Source organism: Tiliqua scincoides, chromosome 7, assembly GCF_035046505.1.
Source record: "Tiliqua scincoides isolate rTilSci1 chromosome 7, rTilSci1.hap2, whole genome shotgun sequence".
In the NCBI taxonomy this organism is placed as follows: Eukaryota; Metazoa; Chordata; class Lepidosauria; order Squamata; family Scincidae; genus Tiliqua; species Tiliqua scincoides.
The window spans coordinates 47870180-47888459 of NC_089827.1; the positions used below are offsets into that span (position 1 = coordinate 47870180).

The 18280-nt window shown below is 47.2% G+C and overlaps 1 protein-coding gene across 2 annotated transcripts in view; it reads left to right on the forward strand.

Moving 5' to 3' along the window:
* Nucleotides 1-4918: 4918 nt before the first annotated feature.
* The window catches only part of KDM7A (lysine demethylase 7A), a 79973-nt gene continuing 66611 nt past the window's right edge, over nucleotides 4919-18280 (forward strand). For both annotated transcript variants that reach the window (XM_066633933.1, XM_066633934.1), the window contains exon 1: nucleotides 4919-5109. In XM_066633933.1, the coding sequence (XP_066490030.1) occupies nucleotides 4991-5109 (119 nt within the window). In that variant the 5' untranslated portion in view covers nucleotides 4919-4990. The remainder of the gene's footprint in view (nucleotides 5110-18280) is intronic.

Sequence of the window (18280 nt, forward strand, 5' to 3'; positions counted from 1 at the left end):
TATACCCTCATCCCCTAGGAATGATTTGACTGGAAGTAGATGCTTCCCAGCTTCTGTTAGCTTTCCCCCACAGACCAGATTAAAAGTGGACCTGCAAGCATTTTGATGTGAAATTCTAGCAGTCCTGTTTCACTTTGGTTCAAGTGGAGCCACTTGCTTTAACAGAGGCTTAGCTTGATCCCAATCATTCCCCAGTGCCTAACAAATCCAACCCCCTCCTCCTGACACCACAGTTTCATCCACCTTTCAGCTTCACTTGTCTAGCTGGTCCTACACATGGAACAGGTAGCATTACCAAAAATGATAGAGTTTGTGGTCATCAGAATCCAACATAGCACCTACAGTGGGCTGACTGATTGTCAATGCAGCCAACTTGCACCATGACTGCTGCCTCTTTCCCAACACTATCTACCAGCCTATCTAGACGACAAATGATATCTGCAACCAACTTTGTGCCTGGCAGGCATGTCACTATGGAGTCTACGATACCATCACAAACTCATCTCTCTAGGTTCCTGATGATCAAATCCACCACTAGGAGCCTCCCCCCTACTCATGGAGGACTATCCTGGGCCCAATAGGATATGGGTTCATTATCCACGAAATGGATTCCTTCTAAACCAGGGGGATGCACAGAAGGCCCTCTCCAGTCGATCTTAACGAACACATAGCTTCACATTAGCAAGAGAAAGCCATCCTCAATGTATCCTGGTTCCAAACTAATTACTGGAGGTCTTTACAGCTCATGACTAGCATTTTGCTCAGAAAGAGTATGGTAGCAGTGAAATTGGCGTAAAGAAATATTCTTTGAGGGCATCCTCAAGTTTGATGCCCCAACACCTGAGTGTGGGTCTTTGCCCAAAAGGCCCCACTAGGATGGATCATTTTGTCCTCCAAGCTATGGCTAGTGAGTATTCATGCCTCTGCAGAAGTGCACATGGTGTCTGGACAAAGGGACTGCGACCTTCAAAAACAACAGAGTATTTTGTGCCTGAATTTCCTAAAAGTTCAATTCTTGCTTTGCTCTGGTTTTAAACGCATGCATCTTGATTGGCCAGTTCAGAATATAAGGCTGCAAATCTGTATGTGTGGATCTGGGAGTAAGCCTCATTGAATACAGTGGAACTTAGATGTAACTATGCATGTTTACTCAGAAGTATCCATAGGTGTGTGCTGTAGGAGAAGAGAAAGGGTAGATGGTATTCTCTGTGAAAGTCAGTCAGCTCAGTGCCTGGCTTTGGAGAAAAAAAGGCACAGATGAGGCCACAGCTGTGGGTGACAGAATACTCCATTTCTTAGGCTCATTTGAACCAGCTTTGTATTCTGCAAAATGGTGGCTCTTCCTCTCCCAGCATTGTCTGGGCTCAAAGAAAAGATGGTGCCTGACAGAGTGAGTTCTGACATTTTAGATGGTGACTGACAGCATGAAGCTGCCTCTGAGACCTGTCCTCTCTTTGCAGCGTGACAAGTCCCAGGTGCAGGGAACTCTCCATCTCATAAGCCAAACCTCACTATTCGCCGAGGCCGGCTGCAATCTGCTCCATTTTATGGCAATTAAAAATAGCGCTTGGGCACCTGGTAGGCTGCCAGTGCAGCTGCTACAGATACAGTAAGTTTGAATGCCTTGATGCCATACATACAGCCTCAGCCTTCCTTTCATCTGGAATGTGCAATATGGCAAATGCCCTTGGCTGTCATTTACAAATCGATTGCTTTAGGATAGTCTCAAGAAAGGATGCCTAAAAAGACAACAGCTCTAGAATAAATGAGTGATGGATTCATCCCAAATAAGGAGACATTAAGAAACTGTTTCAGTTGAGAGTCAATACTGTCAAAACTGATTGTTCAGCACCACTATGCTCAAAAAAAGGTGGGATTGTGTGGGATTGGAGGGGAGATCTATAGGGCTGTCCCCCCATTCTTTATCTTTCGGGCCCACCTTGTAGAGTTGCTGTGCTGGAGATTGCTCACATCTAGTCCAGGGGGAAGCCACTATATATGCTATTGTTGGTCCCTACTTTTCTGTTTTTGGAAACAGCCCAGTTCCACTGTATTCAGTAAGGATTATCCTCGGACCAGCGTGCATGATAGGACTGCAGCCTTAGTACAGTCATTCACTCTTGGATTTGAGGAGAACATTATTTTCCTCTCCAACCCTCTCACATTTTTTGCGCTTTGCACTTCACCAGATGACTTGCTTCACCTCCAGTCAATCAGGTAGGGCATGTTTTGAATCAAACAAAAACCTGTAAAACCTGTGGTGATGATAGTGGGATGAGTATGCATACCACCTGCCATGTGCCCTACACTGTTCCAACCCATTCTAGATAAAGCTATTTTTCACTTTCTGTCTCCAGTGTTAGATGTGTTTTGGAAGCCCCCTAGGAAAGCATGCACATGTTTAGGTAAAATAGAATATTATCCAGGTTTGGGCAACGGGGGGAGGGGGGGGAGAATAATCCAGAGCAAGCCATGCTTACTTAATGATTCAACATTAGACAGTTCATAGTGTCTGTTCTTTAGTTATGCATCAAATATTCCTATTCTAAACTCAGTGATTACTCAATAGCTAGATATGTTTGCTTCTGAATAAGATAGGTTTACATTCTAAGTCTTATTGAGCACAATGGGCTTCATCGTTGCTATATGTGGGCTTTGAGTTCTTCTCCAGGAACTTGTGGAGTTTGATCCAGCACTTAAAATCTTTGAGGTGTGATGCAAAGTGATGTTATGTATTTTTATTTAGTTATCACTGAAAAAATCACACCTCCAGGTATGAGACTCTAGAATCAACATTGCCAAAAACAAGTGCATAGGTTGTGCCTGCAGACTTTCTTTCTGGCTCCAAAATAATGAAATAATATAATTAGAGTCATAAAAAGAACACAAGCCTATGCATGCTTACTCAGAAGTCTCACTGTGTTCATTGGGGTTTACTCCTAGGAAAATGTCTGCACAGGCTCCCTGACTTTCAGATGTCTGAGTTCTGGGTGGCTACGCCAGTGCTTTTGTGTAGGTATAGAATGTCTGTTGTGGTACTTTTGTGCAGGCACAATATGCTGGGCCAGCAAGAGCTGGCTGTTTCAACCCACATATGTTTGGATGTCTGGGCAGACCTCCAAAACTGAACCAGTACATATGCCCAATCTTATTATCCCTTAGTGCTGGCGCTGGGCTCCAGTGGCAGCAAAGGCCTCCTTTGCCAGATCCTGTTCTCCTTGTTAGGTTGAAAAGCCCAACATGGGAGTTCTCAAGCAGTGGCATAGCTAATGATTGTGTAGGCTGGTGCTGAGCTCAAGATGATGCCCTGGAAGTGATGTCACAATTGGAAGCTGTGTTTTCATTTTCTGGTTAATTGGCCATATCTTTTGACAGAATACAGCTATTCCAATGCGGTTTGTTTCATTGCATTCTACATTAAATTACCTTTCCATGATAAATGACATCATGGTATTATTCGCATAGACCAAGGTTTTCACAATTTTGGCCACTAGTGTCAAGCTCAGCTAAAGCTTGTTGCTCAATTGCTACCCCCTGCACACCCTTATCTATGCCATTGTTCTCAAGTCTGCACTGGCAAAATAGCTAGTGCAGACTTGAGAAGCCCCGCTGCAGGACCTGGTCCCTTACTCAGGGAAGGGGTAAATATCCCCTTCCCTTGAGGAGACTATTGTGAGCTTCTGATGGGCTGCTAGATATAGCAGTTGCCATTTTGGTGCTGCTGCACCCAGTGGCACTGGCACCCATAGGATTGGAAATGCACCCCTAGATCCAGGAGGGTGCCAGCATGGCTCTCGTGTGTGTGTAGACCTGAAAGGTGCCACAAAGCTCTCGTGCGTGTGTGTGTGGAGTCCTGAAAGGTGCCACAAAGCTCTTTTGTGTGTGTGTGCATGTGGAGTCCTGAAAGGTGCCATAAAGCTCTTTTGTGTGTCTGTGTGTATGTAGTCCTCAAAGTTGCCACAAAACGTGTGTGTGTGTATAGTCCTCAAAGTTGCCACAAAGCTCTTTTGTGTGTGTGTGTGTGTGTGTGTGTGTGGAGTCGTGAAAGGTGCCACAAATCTTTTGTGTGTGTAGTCCTCAAAGTTGTCACAAAGGTCTTGTATGTGTGTGTGGGGTCCTGAAAGGTGCCACAAAGCCTCTGTGTGTGTGTGTGTGTGTGTGTGTGTGTGTTCGTGTGTTCAACATCATTTTCAGAAGTGAGAGGCTGAGCGCAATCCTAGGCAAGTCTCCTCAGAAGTCCGTCCCGTTATAGTCAACGGAGCTTACTCCCAGGAACGCGTGACCAGGACTGCAGCCAGAGTAGCGCTGCACCCGCCCCGGGCGCCCGTTCAAGGTGAGGGCACAGGCGAGGAGCAGCCGTCCCCGCCTGCTACAGCCCCTCCCCCACGAGCGCCTCCTCAGAACAGAGAGTCAAGATCTTGCGGCTGCTCCCGAGCGCCCTCGGCAATTTCCGGAGGCTTCCGGCCCGCCCCCTTCACTTGTATAAACAGGCGAGAGCGGCTCTGACGGCGCTGTCCTCGCGGCACCTTCGCCGCCTCACCACGTGACGGCTCCGACTCGGGGAGGGAGGCCGCTGGTGCCTGGGCCTTCTCAGAGGGCTTCAGTTCCAAGCCCCGCCCCTTCAAAGCGGAGGGGGCGGATGGAACGTTGTGTTGCGGCACGTGCTCTCGGCTGAAGCTCCCGACTCAGAACGCAGAGCAAGAGCGCGCGCGCGCCCGCTTTCCAGCCTGCGGCGCATGCGCAGGAGACCCGCTCCTTACGTGACGGTTGCTGCGCGCGCGCTCCGGCCGTTTGTACGCGGAGTGGGCGGGGGCGAGAGAGAAAGAGTGGGCGGTGTCAGAGGCGGGCGCGCGCCCAATGTGGGAGCCCGGCACGCGCGCTGTTGTTATTGGCGCTGCCGGCTGACGGAGGGGGGGGGGCAGGCAGCGAGCGGCTGAGGCGCTCCAGTCAGTCAGTCAGTCAGTGAGGGGAGCGGGCGAGTTCTTTAAAGATGGCCGGAGCGGCGGCGGCGGCCGGGGCGACCCCCGTGTACTGCGTCTGCCGGGAGCCCTACGACGTGAGCCGCTTCATGATCGAGTGCGACATCTGCAAGGACTGGTTCCACGGCAGGTAGGCAGGCCGGCGCCTCCGGGGCAGCGGCCGGGCGACAGCCGCGTCCTCCCCGCCGCCTCCCCGAGCGCCGCGCAGCCAGCGCAGCCCCTCTCCCGGTCGGCCGGTCGGCGCCCGCAGGAGGACAATGAGGGGGCGGCGCGTCCCTCTGCGCGGCTCCCGGTCGCCAGGAAGCGGCGCCCTGCTCGCCGCCCCCCCCCGCCTCCAGAGTTACGTAAGGGGCTGCGGCTCCTCTCGGAGGACTTTCGTGGGACCCAAAAGTTTTCCGTTCCCTCTGTGCCGAGGCGCTTCTCGCTTTGGCTGCTGTTGTGTGGGGGACTGGTGTGTCTCCTCGTCCTGGCCGCGCTTACCAGGGAGTAAGCCCCATTTGCCACAGCGGGGTTTACTTCTGAGTAGACACTCGGAGGCTTCTGTGCCTGAGGCTTTGGGGGAGCTTCCTACGCGTCTGCGTAAGCCCAGTCCTGTGGGCACGTCTACTCGGAAGTAAGTCCTCTTGCCGTCCATGGGCTTACTCCCAGGTTAGTGTGAGTAGGATTGCAGCCCCACAGCCCAATCCTATGCATGTCTACTCGGAAGTAGGTCCCATTACACTTCTTGGGGCTTACTCCCAGGTAAGTGTGGATAGAATTGCAGCCTCACAGCCTTAGCCTATGCATAAGTACTCAGAAGTAAGGCCATTACACTCCGTGGGGCTTACTTCCTGGGTAAGTGTGGATAGGATTGCAGCCTCACAGCCCTATCCTGTGCATGTCTACTCGGAAGTAAGTCCCAATACAGTCCATGGGGCTTACTCTCGGGTAAGTGTGGGTAAGATTGCAGTCTAAGAGCCCAATCGTATGCATGTCTACTCGGAAATAAGTCTCAGTGCAGTCAGTGGGGCTTGCTCCCGGGTGAGTGTGGATAGGATTGCAGCCTCACAGCCCTATCGTATGTATGTCTACTCAGGAGTAAGTCCCGTTACAGTCCATCGGATAAGGGTGGATAGGATTGCGAGAGCGCGGGGGCTCCTGGCTCCTTCTGACTTTGTGCTGCTGTTGCCTCCTCGAGCGCGCGTGTCTCTTTCGGGGGGGGGGAGAGGAAAGAGAGCTGGAGGCTCGCAGAAAGGCCCCCGCGCAGCGCAGCCGCCTCCTGGCCGAGGGGGGGGAGCGGTGGTGTCCACGGGCATTTAAACAAAGGAGGCAAGTTTCGGGGCCGGCTTGGAGGCTCAGGGGGCTCCCCCTTTCCTAGGCTGGGCTTTGATCTTCCCGACTACCTGGCTGGAGCCAGAAGCGAAGTTCGGGCGAAGGGGCAGCGAGCTGGTCTGAGGCTCTGCAGCCGAGGTAGCCCCGCCGCTGCTGTAGGGGAAGTGCGCTTTGATTGACAACAGGGCATTTAAATACCCCCCATTTAACAAAAACAGCGTCAGGACGGAGCAAGCGAGACAGTTTCATCTCCCTCTACTGGCTTCCGACGGGCAGCTGATTTTAAAGGGCCAGCGCTCCCCTTTTGAGCTCGAGCCTGGATGGAGAGACCTGCGTAGGCTCCCCCCCCTTTGTAAAGGATGACTGGAGGGTCTGTAACCATACTTAAATCAGACACAGTACTTGGTACAATAGGCTGTTGACATTCGGAAGGGGGCTGACCAGGCCTTTTCAGAATGCACCTGCCTGCCATCACAGGTGCGCAGGATTCCTTCCTGGCTTCTGCTTTCCTCTCAGCATTGTCTGTTGCAGTGAGATTGTCGCGTGCTACTGAGGAAGACACTATTTGGATGCTGTGAATGCAGTTCTTGCAGTGTTAATTTTGAAATCTAAAACTGTAGATGGAATGGTGAACTTTATTATTGATAAAGTTCTGAGAAAATGGTGTGTAAACCCCTTTTCTGATTTAGTACATATATTGAAGTGCAGAGCTTCTGAATTGCTATAAGCAGTGCCTTGATGCAGTCAGATACTACTTTAAAATTTATGTACTCTTTGTTGTAGCCACTAGATTACTGTGGTCTCCTTCTGGAACAGTGTTTCTCAGCTAATGGTACCAGTATCACCAGTGGTACTTGAGGTGCCGTGGTACTCACAGGACTCCTGGACACCTGCCACCCGGCAGCAAGACCAAGAATGTGACAAAGCATTCTTTTCCACACTCGATAAAGCCCTCCTGTCCACCCTGACCCTCTTACCAGAGTTTGTCACATTGCATCTGGCCTCCCAACCCAGAAGTAACTGGCAATTATGCCACTGCCAGTTTCTTCCAGAGATACTTCGAATCGGTAGACCATGTGAAATGGTACAGTGGAAGACAAACATTGAGAAACACTGTTCTAGAATATATATCCTTGTTGACATCTTCAAAAGATCAATTTTAATGTTTTTAAGTCATAACATCTGTTTGCAGTAGGAATGCTGACTGTTGTCAGGTGGCATTTGTTTAGTAATTCTATTTTATCAGAAAGTAGTTCCTTGGATTTTTAAAAATGGTGTAATTGCAGTTTCTTGCTTGTATGTGTATAAAAGCTGAAACTATACTTAAGCTGTTATTGCCTTTTTTATTCCCTTTTGAGCGCTTGGATTGTGTTAAGCATTAGATTTGCCCTTTTATGCTTATAAGAAGTATATTGTATTGCTGTACTTTGGGCAAGATAGGTTATCCCATGGTGGCTTAGGGTGTGTCGCCTGTATCTGGGATGACCACATGTGACCTTTTAACAAGTCAGACAGGTGACTTGGGCTCAACATAAATGTGACACTGATGTGTAAAAAATACCCATATAGCATTCCACGTGCATGGCATCTTATGGTCTAGGTGGGCACCATAGTGGTGTTCTGATGCAACATGTGTGGCAGTTAAGTTCTCTTTAAATTCAGGACTGGCCAAAGACTTCCTGACTCCTGAGATGGCATGCCAAATGCTGCCATCTTTTATCCAATATTCCAGCCTCTGTTCCTCTCATTCTCCAATGAGCTCTGCACACTCTCCTCCCTCCATATTTCCTGTCTGTTCCCCTTTTCCTTTTTGAATGCGGGGAGTGGAAGGAGGACTGGCCATGGAGGCAAGTAAGACAGACAGGTGCCCCATGCCAATTTGGCAATGATAAGCGCCTGTAGCAAGATATCCTGGAACTTGTATCATTATAACCTATTTGATGTATAAAACTCTTAAAATATGGTTAGTCTTGTCTAAAAGTCTTGTATAAAGGAAGTTAAATGTTCAAAGTAACTTAAAGCAGATTCAGGTAAAATAATTCTATTGGGTCTCAACAATGACTAAAAGATACCATCACTAAACCAAAATGGGAAATTTCATAGGCATTGGTAAAGAATACATATAAACTTACCATGAACGCACTCTTGAGGAAGTGGTACTACTTAATGTTTGTAGAATCCATTTTAAGTCTCTAAACTGTTTCACAACTATTACCCTGTAATCGTTACAAGCAGTCCTCTTCCCTAAATATATTTTTTAAAGGATGTAAAGACAAAGTGGCATGTGCCATGCCCATGTGCTATGGTACTTAATAAACTGACTACTAGGTGCAGCCTGTCTATGGTCAGAGAGGCTATAATGACTGTGAAGTAGGGTGGTAAAGATAGCCGCAGTCACTTGATGGGAGGGAATGGATGGGTGGAAGTTTGGGGCTGTACTCTAAGCTGCCTGACTTGTCTGGAGGGCAGCATCTGCTGGTCACTGACTGGTAGCCTGACACATGTATTCAGCAAGACTGCATACCAGGCTGCATGCTGCTTCTGAAGGGGCAGACATCCATGTGGCAGCATAATATGCGTGCATTGACATAGCTCACACATATGCAAATCGGCTACTACTCCATGTGTATCTTAATGTAAGAACAGCCCCACTGGCTCAGGCCATAGGCCCATCTAGTCCAGCTTCCTGTATCTCACAGCAGCCCACCAAATGCCCCAGGGAGCACACCAGATAACCTCATCCTGTTGCCCTCCCTTGCATTGGCACTCTGACACAGCCCATTTCTAAAATCAGGAGGTTGCACATACACATCATGGCTTGTAACCCGTAATAGATTTTTCCTCCAGAAACTTGTCCAATCCCCTTTTAAAGGCATCCAGGCCAGATGCCGTCACCACATCCTGTGGCAAGGAGTTCCACAGACCAACCACATGCTGAGTAAAGAAATATTTTCTTTTGTCTGTCCTAACCCTCCAACACTCAATTTTAGTGGATATCCCCTGGTTCTGGTGTTATGTGAGAGTGTAAAGAGCATCTCTCTATCCACTCTGTCCATCCCCTGCATAATTTTGTATGTCTCAATCATGTCCCCCCTCAGGCGTCTCTTTTCTAGGCTGAAGAGGCCCAAACGCTGTAGCCTATCCTCATAAGGCTTAATGCAATAAGGCTTAATAAGCTTAATGCATAAGGCTTAATCCTCTTAATGCAAATGTGTGTGTGATGATGGTGCATGCATTTTACACTGAGAACAAAAGTGGTTCAGCTGAAGCTTTTTGTAGGTATTCATCCAACTACAGTAGCAACCAAGATTGTAAAATTCTGGTTTGGTGGCAACTCTTGTACTTTTAATATACCGTATTTTTTGCTCTATAAGACGCACCTGACCATAAGACGCACCTAGTTTTTAAAGGAGAAAAACAAGGAAAAAAATATTCTGAACCAAATAGTGTAATAAAATATTTAATAAACTATAACAGAATAACATTTGAACCATGTAAAGTGAACAGCAGTCAACAGTGGCATTAAGAACCATTAACACTGTCATTAACAAATGGAGAGACTTAAAGGTTTGAGTACTCTAGTTTTCTGGAAACCACAAGAACTCATCATCGCTAGAGTCAGAATTTATGAAGCTCACAAAAGCAGCTGCACACAAATAGGGGATCACATTATCTTTCTGCTACAATGATGTTCTGCCAAATTCCAATCCACTGGGCCTCATGCCCACTTAAGGCTTACCAGTCCCCCTTGTGCAACTCACCAGTGCAGCAAGCAAAAATGAGTCCAGTTCCAGTCCACAGATGCCAAGTAAATCGGTCCCATCATTCAGAGTTACCAAATCAGAGTCCAGAGCCAATAAGCCAAATTACAGTCCAAGGTCAGGTTCCAGGTAGGTCAGTTAAATCCATCAGGGTATCCAAGTCCAGTCACAATCCACAGTCAAATTCCAAATTCAATAAACCCCAACCTGCACTCCTTCAAAACCCACAAACCCTTTCTGCCTCTGGTACTCATTATATCCCTGAGGGCCCTATTGCCTTCCAGTGGCTGCAGCTGTGCCCAGGATGCCCAGGCCTTACCCTTAAAGGGGCCACTGCTGACACCACATCTACCTCCTCACCAGATCTTCCTGGATTCCAATACAAGGGGGGGGGGAGCAGATCTCTATACAGACCAGTGCAAAAACAGGGGAAAGGTGTGGGGGAGGCAAGATCTTTGTATAGGCATCACAGCAAGACCAGTGCAAAACCCCTTGCACACAGAACCAACAGATGGAAGTGGCGGGGGGGGGGTGCAGATCTCCATACATAGCAGTGCAAAAGCAGGGGGAAAGTGTGGGGCAGGTAAGATCTCTGTATAGGCATCACAGCAAGACCATTGCAAAACCCCTTGCACACAGAACCAACAGATGGAAGTGGGGGGGGGCACAGATCTCCATACATAGCAGTGCAAAAGCAGGGGAAAAGTGTGGGGCAGGTAAGATCTCTGTATAGGCATCACAGCAAGACCATTGCAAAACCCCTTGCACACAGAACCAACAGATGGAAGTGGGGGGGGGGGCGCAGATCTCCATACATACCAGTGCAAAAGCGGGGGAAAGGTAAGTCAGCCCCAGTAGAGCCAATGGGGCTCACTCCCAGGGATGAGTGGACGGGAGAAAAGCCTGCCAGCGCCTCCTCTCCCAGGGAGGAGCCTGTCTCAGTCCCTGGGCTCCCTGGACTCACTCCCTAGGCTCGCTCCCTGGGCTCACAAGCCTGCCAGGGGCTCACTCCTAGGGATGCGTGGACAGGAGAGAAGCCCGCGATTGACTCATTTCGCCTGGAGATGGACTGGTAGCTCGAGGATCGACTTAATGAGCACCCCTGCTCTAGGGGCTTGCTCAGCAAGACTGCCACCCCACCCACGCTTTCCTGGGAGTGAGCCCCAGTGACTCTGAGACTTACTTCTGAGTAGACACGTGGGCTTTCTCAGCGAGCCTGCCATCCCCCCCCCTTTCCTGGGAGTGAGTCCCAGTGAGTCTGAGACTTACTTCTGAGTAGACACATGGGCTTTCTCAGCGAGCCTGCCATCCCACCCACCCAGCCCCGCTTTCCTGGGAGTGAGCCCCAGTGACTCTGAGACTTACTTCTGAGTAGACACACGGGCTTGCTCAGCAAGACTGCCACCCCACCCACGCTTTCCTGGGAAGCGGAGCAGAGCGGGCAGGGGGCGGGGCCAGGGGCGGAGGTTTTTTTTTTTTTTTGGCAGTATTCGCTCCATAAGACGCACACACTTTTCCCCCCACTTTTTTGGGGGGGAAAAGTGCGTCTTATAGAGCGAAAAATACGGTAAGTGCTGACCTATCAGAGTGATGTTATCTGACAGGTAAAACTGCCTCAGCTGTGCAGGTGGATCCTTTGCATATTTTCTCAGTTGAATTGTCCAAAGAACTTTATTCTCAAGTGTGTGTATAATTACACCTGCAGTTTTTTGTTTGAATGGGGATTGGTGCCATAAGAGAGATTCACAATAATAGAAGTTGTCATCTTGGAATACCAGTTTACTTTCCAGTTATGTACGGATAACTTTGTATCATGGATCTGTATTCCATTCCCAGTGAATTTTGTGTTTGCCTGTTAATGATGTGAGCAGTACAGTATCTTGAAATAGAAAAATGTTTACCTTTGCTGTTTTAAGTGTGTCTTGGATATTGGCAGTTCAGCTATCTGTACTTGCCATTAATAGTTGGAAATAAGTATATTGTACTTAAAAACATACTTGAGCAGTATTCCTGTGAATATAAGCAATTTCTTTTAAAATTACTATAAGATTCTGCAATTCCCAACTTTCCACAGTATTTTTAAACAGCATTTTTAATCAAAAAGTCCAACATGGAGTCTTGCGTTTGAGAAATTCAGCTTTGTTTTTTGCTTTAGAATATGCTTGAAAACAATACTAATCCCAAGAGGAAAGTATAGAATCCAATTACATAAAGGGGGGGGGGAACTGTGTATGTTCAGCATGATCCTTTTTTGGCTGTTTGGTGGGGAGCATTATCACTAGGTAATAGATTAACGAAAAGGTTTTCAAGCTGTGTATCGCAATTTTTGGTGGGTTGCAAAACTGACCAGCTGATAAGGAAAATGTATTGAGCCCTATGGAAGCCGAAATGGAGCAGCTCATATGTGTGTGTTAATGAATAGGCAAACCTGCTTTGGTCCACTTTGGAGGGCAGGCTAAGGGGAACACACCACCACCAGAATGGTCCTGATTGGATGAGTGCAGGCCCCAGCAAACTCTTGAGAAGGAAGTCCCCCCCCCCTTAAGGAAAATGTATTGAGCCCTTTAGAAACTGAACCACTCATGTTTACTCATGAGTAGGCAAATGTGCCTCAGGTCTTACTGAAGGGGAAAGCAAGGCCACCAGAACGGTCCCAGTCTGATGAATATGGAGCTCAGTGAATGCTTCAGAAGGCAATATGTTCCTTCCCCCAGTAAAAAGGATAAAAATAAAGGCTTGAGCAGCTGGTAAAGTGAAATTATTTTTTTCTTTTTGATCTTTTAAAGCTGGGTTGGTCCCAATAGAGTGTTTTTAAAAAGTGGGTCTCAGTAGCTTGGGAACCACTAATGCATTTCATGTTTTGAATATGGACATTGCATTTACATCAGTGCTTCCTGGTGTGTGGGGTGCTTTATGCAGGTTGGTTGAGATGTAATCTTGGCATTACATGAATGATTTGGAAACCAAGCTTCTGGTTTGCATATCCCCTCCTTTCCCCCCTCTCTTTTCCTCCCTGCAATTTCCTCCCTGTCTTCCTGTTTTGTGGTTTGGATGAAAGTCCATAAGGGGAATTGAAGCGTGAACTGAAGGAGGGAGAGTATGACCTGAATTTTATCTGTGTCACGCCAAACCATGGTTTGACCTTGCATCTGATCGATGCCAGAGTGAAGGGGTAATGTGCATTTCAGAAGACACAGAAAAAATGAGACAGGAAGTTGCAACCAAGTGGATCTTCCTGGTATGTGTCCCTGACACACATGATCAGAAGTGCCCTTTTCTCTTGGTATGCTGGGTGCAGTCCTTCGTTTACTCAGTTGAACTATATTTTGTGGGACTTGCTGCCAAGTAAGTGTGTATAGGATTCTGACATTAGTGTAATTAGTGATAGGTGACTTGCCCTTATCCTGTAGGCACAAATAATGGATGTTTGCTGGAGGTGGAAAGCATAATTGGAAAGACTTGATTCAGTAAAAAAAGAATCTTCAGACTTCAGTTGAGACCTGTGCTTTGGCATTAATTATCCAGCTTTGATGTCCAACTTTCCTAGGTACTCTCTGCTTGTGCAGATGTGGTGAAGCTTCAGGCTTTACAGTGTGTGTGTTAAGGTTTGCAGTAGATTCTCATACTTGCAGGTTGTATATTCTAGGTAGTTTCCTGCTTTTCCATTTTAAAAAAATGATCTATTGATAACATTATTGCCAGTATCTATTGCTCTTGAGAAAACCAGATTAGACCTGGTGCATGACCCCTCCTTCAAAAAAAGTCCACTCTGGATCAGCTCACCAGAATCCAGTGAACAATCCAGTATGTACTGAAATCTGACAATGTTTCTCATGGTAATAAATCCTATAATGAATCTATGAGACATGAATGTAGTGAAAATCATTTCTATATTGGGCGGTTGTGTGGTTTGTCAGTTGACTTTCAGATTGGAGAAATTGAAGGTAGTTAAGGCATTCTAATTAGACTTTACAGTACTGGTTGGTGTTGTTGGCAATTCAGGTATCTTAACATTGGAAGTCGCAAATTGTGTGGATCATATTTGATTTCCTGTTGGTGATGGTCTCATCTCTCGTGAATGCTTAAGATGGCTTACACAGGTACAGCCTATTTATCCGTGTTAGTTCCGTTCTGTGACACGGCGTGATTAACAAAAAAATGTTGTGCTAAATCCCATAGTTACGCAAATACAGCCTACAGCCTGACACTTCCGGATGGAAGGAAACTAAGGCAGCTGTTATCAATCCCCTCCCCTCCTTCCCCTTTCACAGGTGGGATCCTGAGCTTGCTTGGGAAACTTCATCCTCTGTGTCTCAGGCAGCCTCCTGACAGCATTGCAGGTTCTTCTCCTCCTCTTCACTGCTGCTGCTCCTGCAGCCCTCCCTGGCCGCAGCCATCATGGAAACTCCTCTGCCCCAGAGCATTCTGGGACTTGTACTCCGGCTCTCTACTCACCCTCACCTGTCTTTCCAAGGCTTGGCAAACACTCCAGGGGCTTTTTTAAAGCAATCCCCTCTGTTGCTACTGCACCTGCCTGTGTGAGTGAGTGAGTGAGAGCTCCACCTTGCTGTATGTGTTCTGGCTACAGAGGTTTTTGGTCCCTCCTTCCCCTCTTCAGCCTCGCCTGGCTCAGGGGCTCCAGGAATGTTACTGTTCCTTTGCAAGGGGAACCTCTTCCAGGGCTCCAGGGCTATTTCCCTGCCTGGGCGAGGCGGAGCCTTTTGCAGTGTTTTGGGCTGCCTGGAAACAGATCGAGATGCCAGTTCAGGGCAAAGGAGGCAAAGGTTTGTGTGACTTTCAGTACCCCCAACCCATTTGAGACAAATCTGCAGATAAAAAATCCATGGATAGATAGGCTGCACCTGTACAGCCATCTTTGCTGCATGTAAAAGTAATGAAATACATTTATGTAAAACATCCATATTCTTCTATTGTCTTTCACATGTTTTAGATGAGCATCTAGTTCATTTGAAATCAAAGTTTTGAAAGTAGATCTTAAATGAAAAATAAATGTGCATAATTTTGTTTAATTATAGAAATGTATGTATTCACATTGCTGCTGGGAGTCATTGTTAAACAACTTAGGCCCAAATCCTAACCAACTTTCCAGCACTGGCATAGCGATGCCAATGCAACCTGCAGTTGGATGGGACTCACGGAGGCCTCCTCAAAGTAAGGAAATGTTTGTTCCCTTACCTCGGAGCTGCATTGCCCTTATGTCGGTGCTGGAAAGTGGGTTAGGATTCCACCCTTAAAGTATTAAGGACTTACCCAATTAGTGATGAATCCCATTAGCACAGCCTCAAGTCCATGGTAAGGTCTTCTAGTTAATAATGCTGTCGTACAGCTTCATTCCAGCTGAGTATTTACATTCGTTAATGAAAAGCCACCTTGTTGATAATGTATTTGGTAGTTTTTAACTATCATGTTAGCTTGTTGTAGCAAAAATGGAGTTGAGGCATTAAAAAGACTAGCAGACTTGTGACTTCTGCAGACTAGAACATGAAATGCATAAACTATTAAGTACAGTATACCTTTTGTGTTTCTTGCCTGTTTGGTCCCCACTGTTCACAATTGGTTCTCTCATCCGCCCCATATTAAAGCTTCTGTCCAGATAGGTTCTTAATCCACATCTGTGCACATGTAGCTCAACTGTTGGTCTTTGACAATGCTGGTGTACAAAAAGAAAACCAGTTTAAATCAGCACTTTCTTCATAGCAATTTAATAATATTTCAGTGTGATTGTATCTACCTTTATATATCTGCAGTTGGAGCCTCTATATTTGCAGGGTTAGTGTTCTTGGACACCCCACAGATGTTGAAAACCATGGCTAACAAAATCCACAGTTTTCAAAGTCCATCTTTGCTCTGGTCATGTCTGGAACAGTTCTGAGCCTTGGTAGCTTATCTGAGGCTCAGAATGGCGCCTGGAATGTTCTTCTGCCGGAGCGTCTGAAAATTGCTCTGGGCGCCATTCTCAGCCTCAGAGAACCTGTGTGTACTGGAAGTTGCTGGAAACCACTGCGGGTGCCATTCTGAGCTCAGAGAGGCCGTGTATCACTGCACTTTGGCATTCGCGGTGGGGCAAATCCACAGGTGCTGAATCTGTGGATAAAGAGGCCACACCTTTAGTAACTAGTTTAATTTGAATGCATACATTTTAATGCATATTGAAATGTATGCTTATTTTAAGCCCTGTTCATAAGTTGTCTTAACATGATCACAATCCACACAGGGAAGGGAGCTGATTGGCTGGACATGTTTGAGCAAGCTGTGGTGTTGCGTTTGAAGTTTGTCTGGTTCCTGCCAAAGGAAGAGTCTGTGAAGCAATGGGGGTCGACCTCCGCCTCTCTCCCCCTTGTTGGTTGCCAGAGTTGGATGCCCCCTGCTTCTTTCCTCGATCAGCAGCTGTAGGAGACAGTGGCAGCAGTGGCAAAGGTTGAAGGGAGGGGTGCTTTGGAGAGTGGCCTTTAGGTACCATGCAGGAGTTGTTTCTGATGCTCGCCTTTTATTGACTTTCCGGTGGACTTTGGCAGCACCCACTCTGACCGCCAAGGATATTACACCAGGAGTTGTAAGTTAAGCATCAGAATGTTTTTGCTGGAGGGGGGGACTTGGAGGGAAGCAAAGGAGGGCTTTGAAGAATAAGACTGATTCATTCTAGCTCTCCATCAATGTGCCTGGAAAAAGCAACAAGGAGCAAATGCATGTGTGCTGTCTCTCTCACTCATAAACACAGAAGCTGGAGAGCGCAAGCATTCCCCCCTCTGATACACACGCACATGCTCTGTCTCTAAAAATTTGCCATTCTGTCTCTATCAGATTTGCAGGAGCCTGGACTGGTCCCTCCTCTGGGGTTCCAGCAGTCACATGATCCAGCCAGAGATGCCTTCTCTGGCTTGGGGGCGGGGGCGGATTCTGGAAGGAGGTTGACTGGATGGCAAGCATCTTCTCAGGTACAAAGAAACGGGTTGCTGCTCATGCCACCCACTGGTGACAATCCGCTGTGCTGGTGACTTTCCTGTGACTTAAGCTTCATTGAGCACAATGGGGCTTAATTCTGGGTAGACATGCATATGGCTGTGCTGCAAGTTGATGCAATTTGATGGGATTTACCCAGCAATTCTTTTTAAAAAGTGACCTAACATGAACTTGTTGAACTCTTTCTGGAAAATATCCAATGTAACGTTGATTAGTTTTGGTCTGATCCAGCAAATGTTTGCCTGTGGTGGTGCAGTGTAGTAATTAGAGTGCTGGGCTTGGACCAGGATGAATTGGGGTTTGAATTTCCAATTAGCTCAATTTTTAGCTCTATGCAGTTTGCTGGTTACATTGGAAAATTTGAAATCTAGGCCTCATTGATTTACAGCAGCAGGTTCCTTAATTTCTTAAGTTGGTTGCAAGTCGAACAGTGATCACTTTGTAGTCTCTGTCTCCTCTTCTTCTCATAAAGCTTAGCAGCGCAAGTTGGGAAGTCAGTAAACCCAACACGTATCTCTGTCCTCCAAATTCCTTTCTTCAAATCCACCATAGAGCTTGACAAATCCTTTCTCCACTCAAGGCGAATCTTCACACACATGCCCACAAATCAACACTTCCCTTTTCCTCCAGTGCCCTGCAGCCCTTTCCTTGCGTGTTTACTTGGGAATAGGCTTCATTAAGTGAAGGGGGAGCTTATTCCCAAGTAAGAGTGCCTGGAACTGCAGCCCTGATCTCCTTATCACCTTCCCAACCCCATTAATAACAAATTACTTGCCATTTCTCACCTATTGCCAGCCACCATGTTTTCCCCTCCTACATCCTCCTTCATCTTTTTCTGGTTGAACACTCCCTCCCCTGTCTGCCTGAAAAATATCTTGCCCTCCTTTCAGGGAGCTCAGAGTGGTGTATGTGGTGGTTCTTCCCTAACCTGTTGCCATTCTGTCCTCGTAGTATCCCTGTGAAGTCAGTCAGACCGTGAGGCAGTAACTGGCCGTAGTCACTTAGGCACAAATCCTGACCAACTTTCCAGCACTGGCATAGCTGTGCCAATGGGACATGTACATGTGCATGCATCCTGCAGTTGGGTAGCACTCACAAAGGCCTCCTCAGTGTAAGGGAATATTTGTTCCCTTACCTTGGAGCTGCACTGCCCTTGTGTTGGTGCTGGAAAGTGGGTTAGCATTGCGCCTTCAGTGTACATAAATATTATTACTGTCATTTTACTAAATTTCGGTTTAAAAGATGCAT